Below are 20,829 nucleotides of genomic sequence, written 5' to 3'. Positions count from 1 at the left end.
ATTCTGGTTGGATAATATATCCACTCTTCCACTTCTTGGCAGAATTTGTAGAGTTCATTTGGATTAGTTGTTTTGTTGACTCAGTACAGTCTGGCACAGGACTTGGACAATTTTCCAAAATGGTTGAGACCAAAGCTTTGGGGAGGCTTTTCAGAGAGTTCATGACAAATTGAGCAACACTAAGACATTCAAACTTTATTTGAATGTATGCTTAGTTTTGAACAGTGTTTCTGGAAAGCTTTTTAAATTGTTCCTATTCTCCTGTGTCAGAAAGTTACTTTGAAATTTTATTTGAAATTCATAACAATTTTCTAAACATTGAAAGGTTTTGACTTTCTAACATATTTGTCTTTCTCCCATTGAGTTAATTAACTTTTACGGTAAAAATAATTTCTTTACTTCTATCCATCCATCCATCCATTTTCCGTCACCCTTGTCCCTCAGTGGGGTCGGGAGGGGTGCTGGTGCCTATCTCCAGCTCACGTTCCGGGCGAGAGGCGGGGTTCACCCTGGACAGGTCGCCAGTCTGTCGCAGGGCAACACAGAGACACACAGGACAAACAACCATGCACAGACACACTCACACCTAGGGGCAATTTGGAAAGGCCAATTAACCTGACAGTCATGGTTTTGGACTGTGGGAGGAAACCGGAGAACCCAGAGATCTTTACTTCTAATGGAAATAAATATGGAAAAATTGGAGAGAAAACCATGCAAACAAAAAGCTTAAAAGTTTGATGCCAAATGAATAAAAATCTCAGACGCCTCGGTGGAAGGGGCTGCTGCAGAAGGCCCTAAATCAACGCTGGCAGCGCCAAAGCTTGTGCAGCAGCAGGCTGAGGAGCAGGTGGGGAGTCACTGTAAATTGTACCCTATCCAGATGGGTGGGATCAAATGATTATTTTCAGATTATCTGTGATGCCACAATGAAGCTAAGCAAAGATGGGCATCCTTCCTGTTTGTTTGTTTATTACATTGCGGTATTTTAGCTGAAACTTTCATCATCTGCGGTTTATAAATGCAAAGAAGCAGAGGGAATTGTTGAGTTTACTGCTCTGAGGAAAGCATTGCAAAAGGCTTTCAGTACAGAACGTTTACATATGTTCTATGAGGAAGTCATGATCGCCGATCAGTACTGAGTTCAGGTTTAAAGTTTCTGGATATGGGCAAAACAAAAAGACAATGGAATGCATTATCCCATCAATGTAGGTATGGAAATACTGCTGTTAAATGTTAAGGTTATACACATAAATTAATACTTTAACACAATTAATTAGGTTTTATTAGAGCTGTCATTCCATGTTTTGTTTCACTGACATCAAACTACTTTAGATGCATTTCCACTGCAGAAACATAAGAACCAGAGTTTTATTCTGGCATAGATGTTCTCTTCCTCTGGGACCAGATCAGACAAAGGTAGATGGAAATCTGCCACAAAACTGGCAGAAGAAACTTTTTAGATGGACCCTGCACTAAAAGTCGGGTTGGTATGGAGAAGATGCCAACCATTTCTTATCAGTTGAATATCCTGATTTCACTGTAGTCATCTCCTCCTCAGGATTGTTGATCAGTCTCTGAATTTAAGTTTGAATGGATTTCTGTGGCTCTCTGTGTCCATTGTTGCTGTTAATATGAGGCACAGGATTTGTACAAAGTACTTCTGAGTCAAATTGAATTTGAATTACCTTTCAGAGCGTAGCCACTATGAAATTGCCATGAATTACTACTTCAGATAGCTGATTGCAATCCCAATCTCAACCCCGATCTTCCTTTCTTTCTGGTAGTCTGGATTGGTGTGATTTGTTTAAAATGCAATATGCCTTCACAGTTCCACTGGGTTTTTAAATGGCTTTAAACTATATTCACTGTGAAGCAATCTGAAGTCAATATTGTAATTGTCTGATTTTTTATTAATCAACCTTGTAGATCAACTGTCCAGTGACAGTTAGCTTCACCTTAATTGGCTTATTTTGTGCTAAAAGTTTTTCTTAAAAGTTTTTAAATCATCTCCAGCAGAAAAAAAGTAAACAACTTTTTTTACACACTAAGAAAATAGGCTAGCCAAAATAGATATCCGAGGTGGAGCATCCAATTTAGTGTTTTTTCATACTTATTTTGCTATCTAGGGAATTTCGACTGCATCAAACCTCCTCTAGTTAATTGTTAACAATTATTATGATTACCCTGATGAAACCTGATCTGAATAATTCTGCACTGAACAGAAATTCATTAAAACACAGTTTGCTATCTGTGTACCTTTTACTGATGTTGGAAATAAAAAACAGCTATTTCACTGCTATTTCTGTGTTTAGGGCAGAGGTGGGCTGGTCCTCCAGGGCCCATGTCATGCATATTGTAGATGTGTCTGTGCTGCACCACACCTGAATCAGAAAATTGAATTACCTCTGTGGTTTGTTTCCAGATTTAAGCAGCTGATGTTCCCTTCATGCAAATCAAGTGTGTTCCAGCAGGAAAACATTTAAAACATGCACGACCCTTGGGTGGAGTCTGGCTTCAACACTGCTGTACGTAGAGAAGCCAAACCTAGAATTAACTATTCATGGAGTTCACATTACTTGAACCACAGGCTTGATTTGTAAGACTTAAAAAAAATAAAAAGTGAAATTTCTTCTCAGCCTTTTCCTTATGAACCCTATATTTTATAATGCTTCAATGATGTTTGTAATGGATGAATGCATGGTAAATATTTTCATATTAATGAAAAGTGCTAGTTCTAGTACTGGCAGATTATTTCACTCTCAACATGGAAGAAATATCTTGATAAAAGTGAAAACCAGTACGTTTTATCTGTTCATATAAATTGCTGAAAAGTTGCTTGTAAATTTGTTTGGTCTCATTTCAAGTGTACTAAGACATTTGCACAAGAAACTAGACCAAAAATATTTGGTAAAATTTTGAGTTTTTGCTGTTTTGAAATGTCTGCACAGGTCAGCTTATTTTATTTTTTTTTCCAAATCCAGTCCTGCTGGTGCATCATCACTGCCATTTTATAAAATACCAGACCCAGAACGATCCAATCAGATTAAATCCATGCACATCTCATCTTTGTCTTTCAAAGTCAAACGACACTTTACGATTAAATCATCCTGGAAACAAGATGAGATATTTCAGCTAAGAGTTTTGGGACATTTCTTCAATAAAGTTTAAATGTGACCTTCCCACATCAGAGCTCAGTGGATTGAAGTAATAAATAGTTAGAGAGGAGACATGCTCAACAATGTGTGGGCCTCCAGAGTAATGAGGCTCTCAGGGTCTCTGCTCGTCTGCCAGCCCTGTTCTGTGACTGGCAGGGCGTAGACGAGCCGTCCTGTAAAAACGCTGCTCCTCTTTACAAGCCTGAACAGAAAAGGAAGAAAAAGGCCATTTTTACCCCTGCTAATTGATACAGAGCTGCTGCAGGTTTGGACCCATCTCCTTCACCTTCTACCTTACATTGTTTTTGATTTAAATCTAAGAAATAACAATCAATATTTTGACTGACAGAAAAATCTAAATGTGGCCGTGTGGCTCATTTTAAAATGGTGATAAGTGAATCTTGGTAACAGATACCAGTCAGTCTGCCTGGAAAATTTGCTTAACAAAGAGATTAAATTAACAGATTTTAATTAATACCATCAGACCTACATCAAAGCAGCTTTAATCAAGCGAACCTCTGGGCCGACAGAAAGAGAAGAGTCCTCACACAACCTCTGTTTTTTTTTTTGTTTTTAATTTAAGCTCTCAGAATTCAGAATCGGCTAGTAAATTAAACTAAAAGGGCATGCTGTTCCTCTACCACAGGAAGGCAATATTTCCATGGACAAAACATCTTTATTTTTCCAGGAAGACTCCTAATTCAGACCCAGGGTCTTTGTATTGCTGGTTAGCGCTCTGCTCAGAAATCCAACAATAACACATAAGAGTGTTTTTGCTCGAACCCATTGTCCACAATTTGCATTTCAGCTCACCCAGGCAGCACTAATGTGATGACCTCATTGTAACTCATGCTGTTATCTACTTTTTAACAACATCCCTGGTCTGCAGAGCTGTATGGCCTAATTAAAGTATTGCTCTGGTACAACAGGGGAATTGAGCATTGATTAATAACACATTGAGTGGCCCACAAGCCTCGGCTTTTATTAGATAAGACCACAATCAAGTCCACAGGTCTCAACATGGTGAGAAGTGATATTGAGCACATTGAATTATCTGATTACAGAGAATTAATCAGATCTCACATCAGCTACATCTGACTTTAATTAGGCCAGAAGGTGAGGTGTGAAGGTGATTGTAAAGGTTAAGGATTGCTAAGGAGAACATTTTTAAATCTCTGACATAATTAATAGCTTCTGAATGTCAGTATATGGCATGTAATCGCTGCTGGCTTTGAGAAAGGCATATTTAATTATAACAAGAAACAATTTAGCTGCATCCAAAGGGATGAAGGTTTCTGGACACTGAAATGCCGAGCTTTCCAGGCTGCTGCGTGGATTAAGTCGAAATCTATTGTTCTACTCTCGTGTTGCTAAGATAATAGCATCCTCCATCTTGTGCCATGAAGCTGAGAAGCAATATCACCTGAAAAGAAATCAAGCCAAGACTTCAAATTCTGTCATTGCCAACAAGCAGAATGGAGCCAGGTTCAATCTGGCAGGATGCTCCATTTGTATCCCCCCCCACCCAAAAAAAAAATCTTTTGGCAGAACAAGCTGACTCACTTGGGATGCTCTGAGATGACAGCGAGGGAAACTGGGAACAGAGGGTGATGGATACAAAGCGGGGCTGGACCTCGATGCCTGTGCTGTGGAGCAGATGGGCCTCCATGCTGCTCAGCCCGGCGTCCCTCAGTCCTCATCTGTCGTCCCAGCCTTCACAGGAGCGTTCCTGCGTGCTTCCCTCACTTTATGTTGGGGGATTTTTCTCAAAGAGTCTGGCTAACTGTTGAGTTATTGTCTGCAGAGCCGTCCTGGTTCTTGAAGCACTCTGCCTCCATGTGATCTTTGGAATTCAGTTGGTTCTTTATGAAACTTTTCAGTGGTTTTTACTTTGTTTTTATTTTCATTTCTGTCTGTTTAAAGTCACTGAGAAGTGTTTAGTTTACTCGTGTTTATCCAGACCTAATAAATAATCCGTCCTTTCAGAGGTAACGCTGCAAAAACACTAAATCTTACCAAGTCTTAATAGGCTTGAAATAAGATAAAAATAACCTTTTAACAAGAAATAGGAGCTTATTTTAAGTAAACAGTTCATGAAAAAGCGCCAGTTCTACTGGCTGATTATGTCCCTTATAGTAAGACATTCTCCCTATGAGACAGTGATTAATTTTTGAAAAAGCAAATCATTATCAAAGAATGTTGATAATTCCAGTTATTTTATAATTTAACGTTACGCTACTACTAAACTTTCTGGCCTGAAGAAATAAAATGATTTGATTAGATTGTTTTTTTCCAGTTGGCAGAGAAACTTAACTGGACTCCTGGTTCTCTTCTTCCCCTCAGTTGACCTACCTGCCTCCCCCGTGGGGAGAGTGCGAGTCCAAAGCTCTGGAGTCGGGCTTCTTTCAGGTCTACAGCGTAACGGCCTGCAGAATCGACTGTGAAACTCGCTACATTGTGGAGAACTGCAACTGCAGGATGGTGCACATGCCAGGTAAGCATCTCTGTTGTGCTCTGCGATGATGTATCGAGCGCTCATTCATCAACAAGAGTTTTCAGCAAGGTTGCAGTATTTTCCAGGAGGTTTACCGGCATCATATTGATATGACAAATCAATACTGGATTAGTTGTTGGCATTTTAAAAAGCCCCAGGACTACAAGGTGTACCTGGGAGGTTCAAGGAGGCTGTTTCTCACAGAAAAACTCTCATTCATTCACATGTTTTCACTTCATTTGTTAAGTTTTCCAATAAGTTCATGTTTAAGCGTCAAGACTGATTAAAAGCTGCTGTAATGTACAATATTTATTCTGTTCCCAGGTGACGCCTCCTACTGCACCCCTGAGCAGTATAAAGACTGCGCTGAGCCCGCCTTGGGTAAGTCATCCTGGACACACACACACACACACACACACACACACAGTATCATGGTTTATGCATGATTACAGCCTCTGCAAATGACTTGGCAGAGACTGTTGTTGAGATGATTTTTAAAGAAGTGAAAAATGAAGTAAAAAAAAAAAAAATCTGGATTATAAGAAATCACTACCAAACAATCTACTCAGAGAACAATTAAAAAAAACAAAAACTTTTATTACATTCTGTGGTGAAATCAAATTGCACTAATAAAACTGCAGGTATTTCAAAGTATTTTTCCACGTATCACTGCCGAAGTGCATGAGGTTCAGATGGTAGCCATCTTAATCTTTCCACTTTTGTGTGAAGGACTCGAGTCTGTAACCAGCAGCGGAGGCGACAGGGACCTCAGTGTTAGAGTTCAATTTAATGCATGGATAGTCAGAGAGATAATGCATCACAAAGCCTGGACTGAAGTAAGTGGATGGAGACATGTAAAAGGTTTTAGGAGAGTTAACTTCTTCCTTCATATTCAAGAATTCATATTCAGGGATTTGAAATGCACCTGGATGAAGTTCAGATCAGATTTGGTTCTTTTTTTTTTAACCTACACAAAAAAGGAAACAGGTAAACATTCACAGAAAACCTGAACACAATCACTGAGGTTTCATCTTCAAAATCAGTTTTCTGTTTCTTTTTTCTGAAAGGAGATGAAGAGATATGAATATAAATATATTAAATAAATAGATCCAAGTGTCAATTTCAAGGGTACGGTATAAATATTAAGCAAAACAAATTAAAGTCACTAAAAATGCATCTCTAAACTCATACAGATGTCATTAATAGCACATTTGATGTGATTTAAATTGGTTGGTTATTAAAACCTCAAAGAGTTTAAAAAAAAAAGTAATAATGACATAAAATTTTGGCATTACAAGCAGCAACATTTACTAAGAGAGGAGGAATGTCTGCCAAATGAAAAATGAACAAGCTGTATGAGTCTCTAGATGGTGTCACCTTTAACTGAAGGAGAAATAAATGCCTCTGTTGATGTGGAGACTCAGGCTGAAGTAAGATTATAAAAGAAAGAAACGGGAGATGTGGGGAGCTTTACTTTAGAGGGGAACTGGAAAAAAACACAACCAGCACAGAAAATTTACATTTAGACATCATTGTTTTTGAACCTTTGCATGTTTTTACATTTAGACAATTGTGAGAATAATTTTCTTCTTTATTTGGAAAGAAGCAGAACAATCACAATAAATCTTATTTTGGCTTTGGTTTGATCCAACTTGTGCATAAATTTGCCACCTTTACATTTAAATTATAACCATTTTAGTCATATATCTGGGTTGTTGCAAATCTACAGATAATCACAGAGAAACTTCTTACTATTTTTATGCATCCATAATTATATGATTTTTTCATATGCTGTATTTTTTAATAGTTCAGCAATATGGGATGTTTTTTAAATAAATTATTAGATGAAGCCCTCTCTTCTTTATTTAAAATTTAGTTCAAAACATCCATAAAAAATAACTGAGGATAAAGGATTATGCTGCAGCTTTGTGGTGTGTGTATATTCTCATTTTATTTCACAAATTCTGAAATGAGGCAAAAAATGTTCAGGAAAAAAACTTCATAATTAATATTGGCTTTGAAGAAGCAAATTGTATATATTTATTACAGTTATATTTTACAATATGGTTGGACATTTTTGATGCCATTTGAAACCTTCCTCGGGTAATGTTGCAGCACGTCTCCATGGAAACGGCTCTTTCTACTTCTGGAGGCCCTGATTGTGGATTTTTTAAATGATCCATGAGGAATCTTTACCCTCATTACCTGTCTCTGATACATTCCCCCAGGTTATGTCTTTGGCATTGATTATGAGACACGGCCATGTTTGCATGGCCAATTTTTACAATTACGGCTTTTTATCTCCATGGTTATCTGCATGGTTTGCTAAACTATGTTACTCATTCATTCGGAGGCAGAAAATGAGAGGCTGCTGAAGCTCTTTGAACCCAGAGCACAGATACAGACAGACGTAAGAGAGAGAGAGAGAGAGAGGCATGCACAGGTCATGAAGTTTTATGATGTTTGAAACAAAGCACTGAATTTGTGTATTTTAGTCCACATCCGATTCACTGAACTACACTTTTTCCTTCCTGTTAGAAGCTGTAAATATCACACTGAAACCTGCTTCAGCAACTGCTTCAAATGTAAAAACTTCCAGCAACACGTCATGTGTATGTTTTGATTGCGATCCATGTTATTACTAACCCAAAAGATTTTATATATTAAGTTTGCAGCATCTGCTAATGACATAAACCACAAGTTTATTTCACTTTTAGCATCCTTGAAGTGGACTGATGAGTTTATACATTTAGCAGCATCAACAGCAGATACACTTGAGTCTAATTCATATTCTTTGCAGATTGTTTCAAAGTCACATGTTGGAATATTCCTGCGTGGTCACATTTAGGTTCTGATAGAAAAGCATCAAAATATCAGGCCACCATGATAAGGATGTGATTGCTGTAAAGATATTCCAATTAAATGCTCAAATATGCAATTTTATTGATTGATTTTTAAAAATGAAAATTAAGAGCAGCGGAAATGTCAGCTCTTCGACAGAGGAAAGCTGTTGTAGCATTTTTTGGGGAGCGAGTCTTTGAAAGAACCCCACTGTCTCCGTTGGAGGTCCTGAGCCGCGCAGGCTGGACTCCCCTTGATGGAGAGCAGTTTGTTCCGTGACCTCTTGACCCCGACTTATTCCACTTATCTCCACATCCTGTCCAATAAGTCTACCTTGGCCTTTCATGACTTTATCGAGTGTGTTGACATCCCTGGTGCAGATGTTGCTCCCTCAGCAGACCAAAGTGGAGTAGATAAGACTTGCAACTGGAGATCTGCAGCGTACGTTTCCTGCACAGACTAAAGAATCAGTTTTCTTAAAAAAATAGTCTCCAGTCCAGCCTGGTGTTATGGTGCAAAGTCATTTAATCTAACCTAAAAACAGGGAATTGTTATGACGACTAACACTCAACCCAAAGCCAGAGCATCACTGCTGCTTATCAGCCTAGTGTCAAAAAATAACAATTAATTGCCAAATGAAAATAAACTCTTATTTTATTTTTTGCATTCTCCTATAAGTCCTGGCTTAATTAAAACTTACGTAACAATATGAATTGTTTTGTAGAAAATATATATTTTTTGTAAAAATGGGGAAAAAAAGGTATTAATAACTTGTTTCAAAAGTTTACTGAGTGGTTTTTCACCCTGTCAACTTACACAAGTGGTCAAAACACCATTAGTGCAACCTTCTCTCCCCTCGCAGCTTTCCGTCTGCTCAGCCCACACTTCTCCCATCAAATGGTGAATTATTTCTGCAAAGCCAGAAAGGTTTCCAAAACGCAGAAAAAAGGCAGCCAAGGGCAACAATACCTCCAAGCGACTGGCATCAAAGTTGTACACTCTCCCACACCATAAGGATATTTAGTGCAACATAATGTGACTAAGCACTCTGAAGCAGGAAGTTGCACTATATGATGTAGGAAGGCAGAAAGGTTTGGTGTATTTTCCTGCAGTCGGTTTCAGAGGAGGCTGCATGCACCAAAGTTTATTGGATTTTTATACTTCTGTAACTGTGTCCCTTAGGGTTTGGAAACAAATCTTTATTGTTTTTGTAAGAGGCTGCTGCATCTGTTGGATTCTAACATCTCGTTTTTCTAATCTTCCTTGACTGAATATGATGCAGTCTGCCCGATAATTGATTGCGGTTTCTGCACCAGCAGCTCAGTGATCAGTTCTTCAACAACGACTGTATCAGTAGTTCTCATCCATTCAAGTTGCTTTTGTTTTCTATGAGGTAATATTCCAAAATATGCTGGGATTTAAGTTCGCAAAGTAAGAATACTGTAAGGAGCTTATGGTAATTTGTTCTAAGTAAGAGAAAATGTGTAAAGAAAGTGGACAAAAGGTTTCGAGGCTCGGACAAAGAATCAGTCATTTACATGTGCAGAGAGGTGCTCCTGTGAATCCAATAACGTCACATTTGAATAAAAACTAAGCCACCACCGTGGAGCTGTATTAAATCCTCTCTCTCCCTTACATGTCTGCGAGACCCCGGCAGCTATTATTGCACCGTGGGGGGGGGATCTGCCTTGTGCTCTGTGATCTGCAGGTCTGCCACAGAGCTGCTAGAGTCAGGCGCAGCCCTGAAAGCATTAACCCATTTTTATTCTCCATTCAAAGAATAACCAGTGAATTTCCTGAAGGAAAAGAAACACCTGAAATCCAACGATTTCTTAAAACTGTATTGGATAAGTGTTTCAGTAATGACATCTGTTTAAACAATTTTCAAGTCTTCAACTTCAGTGAAGGGTGTCTGAGCTGCAGACACTTCAGACGGAGCTATATTTGAAAGGCTTGTGTCTCTTTGCATTACAATCATCGCTGTCTGAGTTTTCCTATAGTAAGCTGAAGGCATCACACACAACTATCCACTGAGGGAGTTTTTTTTTTTCCATCTTCAAGCTGCCAAAGCAGAGCCCTGAATGTAGCTTTCTGTGGCGAAAATTTGTTGCTGTCAGGGTGAAGGCTGTTTCAGCTGAAGCCGCTCCAGGGCATGTTTGTGTTCACAGCTTTACATTCTTTCCCTCTGTGATGCAGACTATGACTTACGCTGTCATTAGAGCTTCTGCGGAGCAAACATTTACACGACCTGAGCCGCTGTGTAAAATGGGGCAGTGTTCAGCAGTCATGTTTGCTCTCCTTCTGTCCTCGTGTTGTGTGTGTGTGTGTGTGTGTGTGTGTGTGTGTGTGTGTTTTTTTTTTTATGCGTGACCTTTGAATTCAGGTGGAATACAAAAGCGAAATGTCAGATCCACTTGGCTTTCTGAAGCTCAGAGCCTGTAGAGGCAGAGGCTGAGAGGCTACTTTAGTCTGAAACTGATCTGTTTTCCATGTTTTTAATATTTGTAAAAAAAAAACAAAAAAAAAACAACCCAGCAGGCACTTCACTGTTTCTGTGTAAATTTACAACTAAAGCTGAAGAGTACATCTTGATTTAAAATGAGCTATCTAAGCCGAGTTATGTTTCTGTATAGAAAGAAAATAAGGTGCTGAAAACGTAATTAACTGCAATTAGATGCCTCTCATGATTATTCTATGAATTATTAGATTCATAATGTCACCCATCTGCCAGGAAATGGGACAAACAGATTAGCAGCGTTGTCAGAACTCTGTCGGCTCAGTAAAATCAAAGCCTCCATCCCTCCTGACCCGTCTGAGACAGTAATCCATGCATTTATTACATCTCGGTCGGATTACAGGTGTTAATCAGGCATTGCTAATGGGTCTGCAGGCAGTAGAAAATGGAACAGCTCCTCCTGACTGGCAGCAAACGGCAAAATGACACCAGCCCTGGATTAGAAACCTTGCACCAGCTTCCTGTTTATTACAGAAATCAGTTTAAAACTGTATTTCTGTTTTTTAAAAGTTGTAACGACCGAGTCTTACGCCTCTAATCTGATCTTCTTTGCTATTACAATTAATCTCTTGTTCATTGATTGTAGAGACAAGTCCACGTTTTCTTGTCATCTAATCATCTAATCAGCTTGTTTCTGCTTAGAATATATATATTTTTTTAATCTCTTCACTTCTAGTTAAACTGGACATCAATGTGTTTTATGCTACTTTTGATCATTTTGCTAGCTTTAGTTGTCGTTCACTAAGTGAAGCACTTTGGTCAGCGTCTTGATTCGATTTTTCTAATATTAACTTGAAGTTTTTATTGATGTAAACGTATGACTTTGTGTGAAATTTCCATAAAATGTCAGAATATTCTGACATTTAGTCCTGGCTGCCTTCTTTATGGATAACTTCAAGTGCAAAGCTTTTAAATCTTACAAAGTCAGGCAGCGTTTTTCAGTCAGTAACTGTCCTAATTGATAATATAATGCATCAACGACGCTCTAACAAGGCAGACACAGCCGGCCAGTCGTAATTTTGTTTGCACGTCATTGCATTGTGTAAAATACGTCCTCACTGTGAAGTCATTACCTTTTTACTGCCCTTGTGTAACCAACAAATTCAGTCCTTAATGCTCCAATAAATCTGGAACAGAGAAGAAACTGTTTTTTTGTCCTTCTCCTTTCATTAAATGAACATGCAAAGTTTTTATAGTTATTCAATTAAAGACCGTCTTTTCAGTTTCCACACTCTAAATATAGATTTTTATTTTGTATAAAAATATAAAATCTTACTGAAATAAAACACAAATTAAAATGCCCTGGATGGCCTCAGCTGACAATTGATCTTCTTACATAATTTTAGATTAATGTATCCATTGTTTGATCTGCAAACGACTTTCCTTTCGGCCCTTTTTATTTTATGAGATTTTATTATCAAATCTCAGCCAAGGTCCTTTAAACAAGAGTTATTTTTTCATTGTTATTTAAAATGTCTCAAGGGTAGAAGGCCTTAATGAAATTTGCACAGGGTCAGCACAATATTCATGAGTCCATCAGAAGCTCCGAATTAATAATGTGATGGGACCCGGACAGCTACGGCCTTTTAAAGCGGGTGTGTCAAAATATTTATGACACTAGTACTGATGGAAAAGACCGACTATGCGTCTAAAATGTTCCCCATTTCTGTCAACTTCATCCCATCCATCACCAACGCATTTCATTTTCACCGCCCATATTCCTGCGTGGCCATTACCCATTTCTGTCCAAAGCCAAACTGTCGGCTGTGGAGAGCAGCAGCTGCATGTGCAGGACGCCGTGCAACATGACCCGCTACAACAAGGAGCTGTCCATGGTCAAGATCCCCAGCAAGACGTCGGCGCGCTACCTGCAGAAGAAGTTCAACAAGTCAGAGAAGTATATCTCGTGAGTAGTTGTGTATTTCTAACAGTTTGACTGCAGCAGCACCGAAACATTTAACGTTTAAGTAATTTATTAGGAAGTAACAACTCACTGTTTTATTTTTTCAGACGTTTTAGTCAGTTTGTTAAAAGACGATTTGACTTGCTGTGAAAAGTTTAAAACAAATATATGTAATAAAAGCAGCTCATTAAATATAGCATTACAATTATCAGCCTTCAATGGATCTAAGAGGCATTACATATAGATCATCTTTTATTGCATTTATTTATAGTTTTATTTATTATTTTTTGGCTGAGGCATTTAGATTTATGGAGTTTTACAAAACCTGTTTTTATTTTTAATCATAGAAGTATTAAATATATCATATTTTACTTAGATTTCAAGTGACACCCAACATAAGAAAGTGCATCATTGTGAACATGAGTTTTTTCTAATTTTTACAAGTTAAAATCTAATAATTGTGTTATGCTTTTCTAGTTATCCTCCTCTGTTTAGCACTTTGTAGAACCACATTTTACAAGCCTTTTGGGATATGTTCTGACACACTTTGCACATCTCCTCTCCTGATTCCCAATTTAGGTCTGAACTTTGACTAAGCCACTCTGACATGCTTAGTATGCCTTGGCCTTAACCTGTAAATAATATAAAAATTGCAGCTCTGAGCATTTGTTGTTATTATTCTGCTGGAAGGTGAACGTCTGGCCTCGAATTGAGTCTTTGCAGCCGCTGACACATTTGTCTGCTTTAATCCACTTCACACCTTCACCTCTGACCTTTCTGCTGTGATTCTTGGTCTCTGTGCGGCTTTCTAACAAAAACCTTCACACAGCAGCTGGATTTTACCGAGATCAAATTACAAACATGTGAACACACACACCATTAATAACCATGAAGGAAATTGATTGCAGTGGCTTTTATTTACGTATATTTTGAATAAAAAGAGGCTGAATAAAAATGGTTTTATTTGTAAAAATGACACAAAATCTAACAACAGATTGAAGCTTATGATCAGAAAAAGTTTTAAGGGTTTGAAAGCTTTCACAGGGCACTGCTTGTCCAACTGTGATTACCTGCCAAGCATCAGCTACCGGCTCGTTCTCCGTCCATTCGGTTAAAAACCGTCGATCATTACGTTTCCAACGTTAGAAAAACTCTGACTATATTTCGTCTTTTGCAGAGACAACATCTTGGTGCTGGATGTGTTCTTCGAAGCTCTGAACTACGAGACCATCGAGCAGAAAAAAGCCTACGAGGTGGCAGGATTACTGGGTATGTCTGCCAGAACGGCCTTCATTTGCCAAAGCTGGGTTCATCGCTCATTCTTTTATTAATCTTAGATATGCATCTGATCACATTAATGGTAATGGCTCACCTTGACATTTTTGATTTATTTGGATTTTATCACTTCTGTCACAGCAAGCTTTTTATTAGATTTTATTTCCAGAACTTTAAGTTCGATGGACTTCTGTGTATGTTAAAGGTTTGCAGGTCCAGAATGAACAATAAAAAGGGAACTATTATCCAAAACTGCAGAAACTGCTCATAGAACACGTCCTTTAAGAATGCCAAGGATACCAGGAGTAAAATACCGATAAATAGTTGTTTTTGCTTTCTGCCGCCTTCTTGCTCGAAGCGCTCAGTGTAAAAGAAAATAAATACATTTTTCTATTTGTTAATCTTAGGATTTGAGGTCATGTGGGCTGTTTCTTCTTTTTTCTTACTGCACCTGCATCTGTCTGCAGGTGATATTGGAGGACAGATGGGTTTGTTCATCGGAGCCAGCATCCTCACCATCTTAGAACTGTTTGACTACGCCTATGAGGTCAGTGACTTGACTTGTTTTTAGTTTTACACACTTTTTCCAAAATCTGTTTTTAGAAAACAATATTGTAAAATCATCATCATGGTGAAATGAAGCTACATGAAGCAGTTTTAATGTTTGCATACCAACCACTGTGATAATGTCTTGAAATGATTTTTGAGGAGCAAAATCTTTCTCTTCCAGAAAGTAATTACTATTTTATAAAAAAAAAAAAAACAAAAGTGTGGAACAGTGATGTATTTGCCGTTTAGTTTCCATATTTTTAAAAAACTTTTCTTAGGATTTGAGCACAGCAGAAGCTTTTGTAGAGTCTTATTTCAATGGTTTGTTTTTCTGGCTTTGTGAAAAGCTAAAGCACCGACTACCAGAGCAGCTGAAACCAGAGTCAGTGTGGCTCGCGCTAAAAGCAGATAAAAGCCGGACTTACTTTAGAGCTGGCTGAGATGAAGGGCCACGGATTGTAAATTTCTATTACGTTTTCTCAACTGAATGCTTCTTTTTAGGGCTTTTGTGTTTCTTTCAGCTTCATCTTTTTGTCTGATGAGCAAATAATTGTCTGCACTTTTTGAGATTTCTGAAATTCAGAGAGAAAGTAATTGCAAAGATTTCTTTTTTTGCTTTTATTCTGATGGCATAATTGAGTCATTGATATCTAAAACCCTCAAATCACCCAGTTCTTTCTCTCCAAAGCTGACCTGGAGAGCTTTTGTTCTGAGTTATATTGGAATGATTTCTGCTTTATATACCATCCTTGCTCACCTCGACTACAGCCAAGTTACTCTCTGCACACAGTATGAATTGTTTAGATGCTTTAACACAGAGAATCTCTCTGTGTTACTTTCTGATCTACAGGTGGTGAAGGACAGATTACTGGACTTACTCAGCAGAGAGGAGGAAGATGAGAGTCATGCTGAGGAAGTGGTACAAACCTTTGCATATTCATTTCCAGTCATTTATCATGTGGATTCTCTGTAATTTCCTTCAAACTTTGTTCTTTTCTGTCTTTGCAAAAGCAGGAGAAGCAGAAGCATGAAAAATGAGTGAACAGTTAAACACTTTTTAGCTTAAAAAACCAAAAACTCACCCTGTAGATTCTGGACCGATCCGTATAACGAAACCCATGCGTCATCATTAAGATTCGATCAACAGGATTGTTGATGTGAACGAAACTTCAGCCCTGATAACTTACAACACGACAAGTCGCTCTGCAGATAATTTAGATTCTCTTCTCTGTTCAAGGCAGATAGAAATGAAACTGTTGCAGTTTAGGCAAACTAAATATTCTTAGTGACAGAGACAAACACACCGCCTTCTGAATATTCTGCCTGTGTTGGTTTTGCAAATAAAACAACGGCAGTGCAAATATCGCAGACAGGAACAGAAGAGTCGGGCACACAAAGACATAACCGACGCGGTTTGATCTGTGTTCAGATACTGTTGTTGTATTTCGGAGGTCTTCCCTGGCACTCGGCCATCATTTTTTTCTTTCTCACAAAATGAGATGCTGGTTGTGTTTGTGCCGTTTTGTGTTTAGATCTGAAGAACAGTTTGTTTTCAAGTGTGACATGAGTTCATTTATCTCATTGTTAGTTCGTATGAAAAGCAGGAGCTCTACATGGAAACAGTTTTTTATTTGGCAGGAAGTGAATTTAATTTTTTTTTGATAGTTAGCATTTTATTAGGATTTATTGAAAATTCTTTGTTTTCTTTTTAAAGAATGGGATTTAACAGGCATGTTCCTGTGACATTTTTTCTCTTAAAACACAAGACTAAAACTAAGCATTGATAGTTCTGTAGCATTATAAAATTACATTAAATCATATTAATGCTTATTATTATTTTATAATGACTATGTTGTTTTCATATTGAGCCTTTTCAGAAATTAAAAAAGAAATCACATTCTGGGAGACATCTCAACATTGAATATTTAAAAATAGTAAAAAAAAAAAAGATTATATGTAGATTTTTTTTATTTTTAAATTAGTGAAATAAAAACATTTACGTGAGGAAATTGTACAAGTGTTGTATAAATATGTTCTGACCATAACAGAGATTTTTCTAAGACCCCATATGTAAGTGAGAGTTTTGTTTTGACTTGATCTGAAGTTCAGGTTGGACACTTTGACACTGAAAACAAAAAACATTCTTGTAGATGAAAGTTCAAATCTGAGGAAGGCACACATGGCTAAATGACTTTGTCTTGGTTTCTTCGACTCAGAAGAAAAGTAGTTCTCATGTTGAAACATTTGGTCCCATGAGTATCTTACTGTTCTCATCTTGCCTTTTGTAGCACAACTCAAACTCAAGAATATTTCTCTTAAAGTTTTGCTCTCCATTCACTGTAGCAGAGATGCTGAATGTTTCTGCTGATTTGTTGCTGTACGAACCACAAGGTGCTTGTTCCCGCTTCGGCTCGACACCTTTTAAAAGTCTTTCCATCTTTTCTTCTCAGAGCTCCTGTGACCCGGTGGCAAACCACTCAGAATCCATCAGCCACACGGTGACAGTCCCCCTCCAGACGACGCTGGGCACCCTGGAGGAAATTGCCTGCTGAAGCCCGCCCCCTTCCTCCCCTTCAGAGCCACACATACCCAGCAGCGAAGAGAAGTCCGCCTCCACCGGGTTTGGCTACAGATCCCTGTTGTAGCATCCTGCAGTGGGACTGAGGCTCCGTCACAGCCCTCTGTCTGAGGCACTAATGGGGATTAAGGAGCTGTCAGCTGGATTTCTCAGCTTTTTTCTCTCACCTTGGACCGTAGTGACGGGGGGACAGGAAGCCTCCGCTGTGCCGGCCCTTCGACGGGGTTTCCACATATATGCACAAAGAATATCAAAGACCGTGTGGGACGCATCCCTACTGAGGGGTCTAATTCTTCTGCAGTATATCTATGTAAAAATCAAAAAAAGAAATGTTGACATGTTGCTCACTGCCAAAATAGCTGTTCAAAACTGTTCTCCAAACTGCATGTGTTGATCTATCTTGCTCTCTTTGCTGATACGTAGGCTGGACTTGCAGCTTTACAGTACATGTGTGCCATTTTGTCTTTCTACCTGCAGGAAAGTCCTGTGCTAAAGGCCCAGGTGAAGAATCAACCTTTGAATGTACAGATTGAACAGACGGTTGTCAAAGTCACCAGTCATTATTTCAGTACTGTAAGAGAATATTATTGGTTTGGTTTGAGAAGAGAATTTAGGCTTTACTTTTTCCCCCCAACAGAAAACAGTCAGATATGAATATTTTTCTGTTTCGTTCTCATGCTGGTTGGTTTTAACAGCTGCCAGGTTTGCTGTGTGACTCCTGTAGCTTTGAGTTTTTATTTACACACCTCACTGAAGGTAAGTCAGACCCCAACTATGAATTACAGACTCCTGGCTGCCGCATCTCATTGGAGCACTCAGCTAATTGACACCGAGTCTAAATTATTATCTTGCCAAACAAGGAGTTATGTACACAGCGGGATTGTTTGGGCATTATTTGATTAACAGAGTGTCAGGGCGATGCTTAAGGTTGACTATTATTATGTCCCTTTATTTTTATCCTCAACCAAAAGATGAAAATCACAAGCTTGGCAATTTAAATCTGTATAAAACTTCAACAGAAGCACCATGAGGAGGCGGGACGACTTAATCCGGTGGGTTTGCTGCGTGAGCTGTAAATATGTTTTTATTTTTGTCCTTATCAAACGGGTACCCAGCAAACACACCTGACGCTGATCGGAAACAGCTTTGGCTCCAGGTGAAGAGGCTTGGTCGTGTTTTTGGCGGTTCCGCTCAGTCTGCAGTTCTCAGTGTGATCTGCGCTTCGGATTGGCTGCTGCGAGCATCACACGCCCTCCTCAGCTGGATCCCTCAGAGATTACCAATGGCTCTACACCAAAAGCTCCTTCGAGACTGTTTGGAAGATTTAGTGAATCTGAATTTTCTATTACCAGTCCGTGATCATCCTAGCATGGTCTCCGTCATCAGAATTAGCGCGCGTTGCAGGTAGGAATGAATTCAAGTGCTTTGTGAGAGTTTGAATTATGATTTCCCATCTGTGTGGCGTAGCCTGCTGTCTCTGTGTTCTCTCTCATGTCGTGGCTTCTGGCGAACACGGTGCTCTGCCGGCCTGGGGGGACGCGACACTGATGCTTCTTGCCGTGGCAACAACACTGGCTGTTTCCTCTCTTCTTCTTTGGCTTCAGTTGTTACTGCAGGACAGCGTTTTTCTCATTGTGTGACGCAGCATACAGTGTGTGTTTTTAATGTGAAATGATTAAATGAAAAAACATGTTTTACAGTCACTTGTGTCTTTGTGGTTATGACACACACACACACACACTGAAGACCAGCTGATTTATTTAAGTATGATGACAAGTGGAGGTTCAGGTCAACCCACCATGTAAAATAGTAAAGAGGAATAATATTTATATTTTCATACACCTAAAGAAACTACCTTAACAAATGTCACCAGTAGCTCTGCGAATGAAAGCTCACATCAACACAAAGAATTGGCTGGTTCAGCAGATGATTTATGATTCGCTAAATTAATGTTGGCAGAGCTCTTTTGCAAAAGAGCCTACAGTCGAAATAAAACAAAAGTCTAAATTCGTTTTATCCATATAAATGTTTTCCCCAAAGAGTCAGAAAATGAAAAAGTAAACTTCTGCACACAGTCAAACTTTGACAAGTTTAATATTGTGAGGAAGGTGTTTTTATTGTTCTGTGTCTTTTAAAGGAACATTGCACCTTTTATTGCAAGTGATGGACCAGGTCACAAAACTTTGGTTATTTGGTTTGCCTACACAAGTTCATCCTCTTCATATTCCACTGAAAGGCTGATCACAGTGGAAACTAATTTAAATACAATGACATGCAAACAAAATTACAATTGGGCATTAGCTGCATTTCCATTGACGCGCATATTTGCACAATTTGACATTTTGAAAAGAAATTTGACATTTAAAAAAAACTTGTTTTTTGATGAAGTTTTGGCGATCTGATGAGGTGGGGGGGGGTTTGTAGAAGAAACACGGTTAGCAGCTATTTTATCAGTCACAATAATTACAGATGAGGTGGCACTGTAAAATACAATTATTTCCATTAGTCAATTTTACATGGGATATTTTCTACTAACAGTCTACAGCAAATGCGTATTTTGTTCATGTTTCTTTTGAAATAATAATAGGATGAAATACAGAAAACATTATTCACTTTAATGTTGAATAACTTTCAGCATTAAATAAAATGCATCAAACTGAAAGATGATGCAGGTGTTCACAATTTTTTTAAATAAGTGACTTTCAGAAAATCACCTGTTCATTTTGTAGAACAGCTGAAAATAATAATAAAAAAATCGGGCCAACTTTTGATTGATACAATTTTAAAAGATTGCAAGAAAATCTGTTTCCTTGAGGCAAAGTGCAAACATATTATGGCGGTTTGAAATGTATTTGCTGTACTTTTTGAGCGGTCCAGTGCTGCATATGGACCATCATCGTCTACTTACTCTGGAACTTCTTAAAGGCATCCTCACCTGTTTCTGCTAAGGTTTACTTAGGTGACTTGAGTCATCAAGGAAAGGACGTTACCGAGTTTAATATAAAACCTTTTTACTCATTAACTTTTGAAAACAAGAGATTAAGTTCTAGCTGGGAGAGATTTCTTATTTTCAGAATTTTGCTCTCCAGTCTTAATTAAGGGAAATAAGCTGTTTAGATGTACCAGACCTTATGTGCAAATAGGTGACTGAGGAGTTAATTCACTTTCAGCAGCATTTGTATCATCCTTTCAGTGTTTTTATTGACTAATTAAGGTCCATAGCATGGCAAATGACACTGGAAAAAAAGTATTGCACAGAATAACAATGTTTACCTTTAATCTTGCTAATATGCTTTGATTTGTTGACGATCAAAGACCAAAATAACAGCAGTAAAAACCAAATTACGCAATAGTAGGAGCAAGAAATAATTTTCGAACCTAGCTCTTTATTTCTGTGAAATAAAATTATTTTCTGCTTCTATCTAAAGAAAACAATATTAAAATATTACATCAGTGATGAAAATATTTTTATTACAGAAATGTACACTTAGTGAAAAGTATGTTAAAGGTAATTTAGTC

The 20,829-nt window shown here is 38.3% G+C and overlaps 1 protein-coding gene across 2 annotated transcripts in view; it reads left to right on the top strand.

Moving 5' to 3' along the window:
- The window catches only part of asic2 (acid sensing ion channel subunit 2), a 37,095-nt gene extending 18,082 nt beyond the window's left edge, over positions 1-19,013 (top strand). For both annotated transcript variants that reach the window (XM_088007723.1, XM_014994685.2), the window contains 7 exons: positions 5,499-5,649; positions 5,974-6,030; positions 12,758-12,911; positions 14,086-14,177; positions 14,651-14,730; positions 15,583-15,651; positions 17,183-19,013. In XM_088007723.1, the coding sequence (XP_087863849.1) occupies positions 5,499-5,649; positions 5,974-6,030; positions 12,758-12,911; positions 14,086-14,177; positions 14,651-14,730; positions 15,583-15,651; positions 17,183-17,284 (705 nt within the window). In that variant the 3' untranslated portion in view covers positions 17,285-19,013. The remainder of the gene's footprint in view (positions 1-5,498; positions 5,650-5,973; positions 6,031-12,757; positions 12,912-14,085; positions 14,178-14,650; positions 14,731-15,582; positions 15,652-17,182) is intronic.
- The last annotated feature ends 1,816 nt before the right edge of the window (positions 19,014-20,829 follow it).

Source organism: Poecilia mexicana, unplaced genomic scaffold (assembly GCF_051168715.1).
Source record: "Poecilia mexicana isolate PSO_F unplaced genomic scaffold, ASM5116871v1 scaffold_8, whole genome shotgun sequence".
NCBI classification, from domain to species: Eukaryota; Metazoa; Chordata; class Actinopteri; order Cyprinodontiformes; family Poeciliidae; genus Poecilia; species Poecilia mexicana.
The sequence above is the reverse complement of the archived record's forward strand: the minus strand, read 5'-3'. Positions and strand labels throughout refer to the sequence as shown.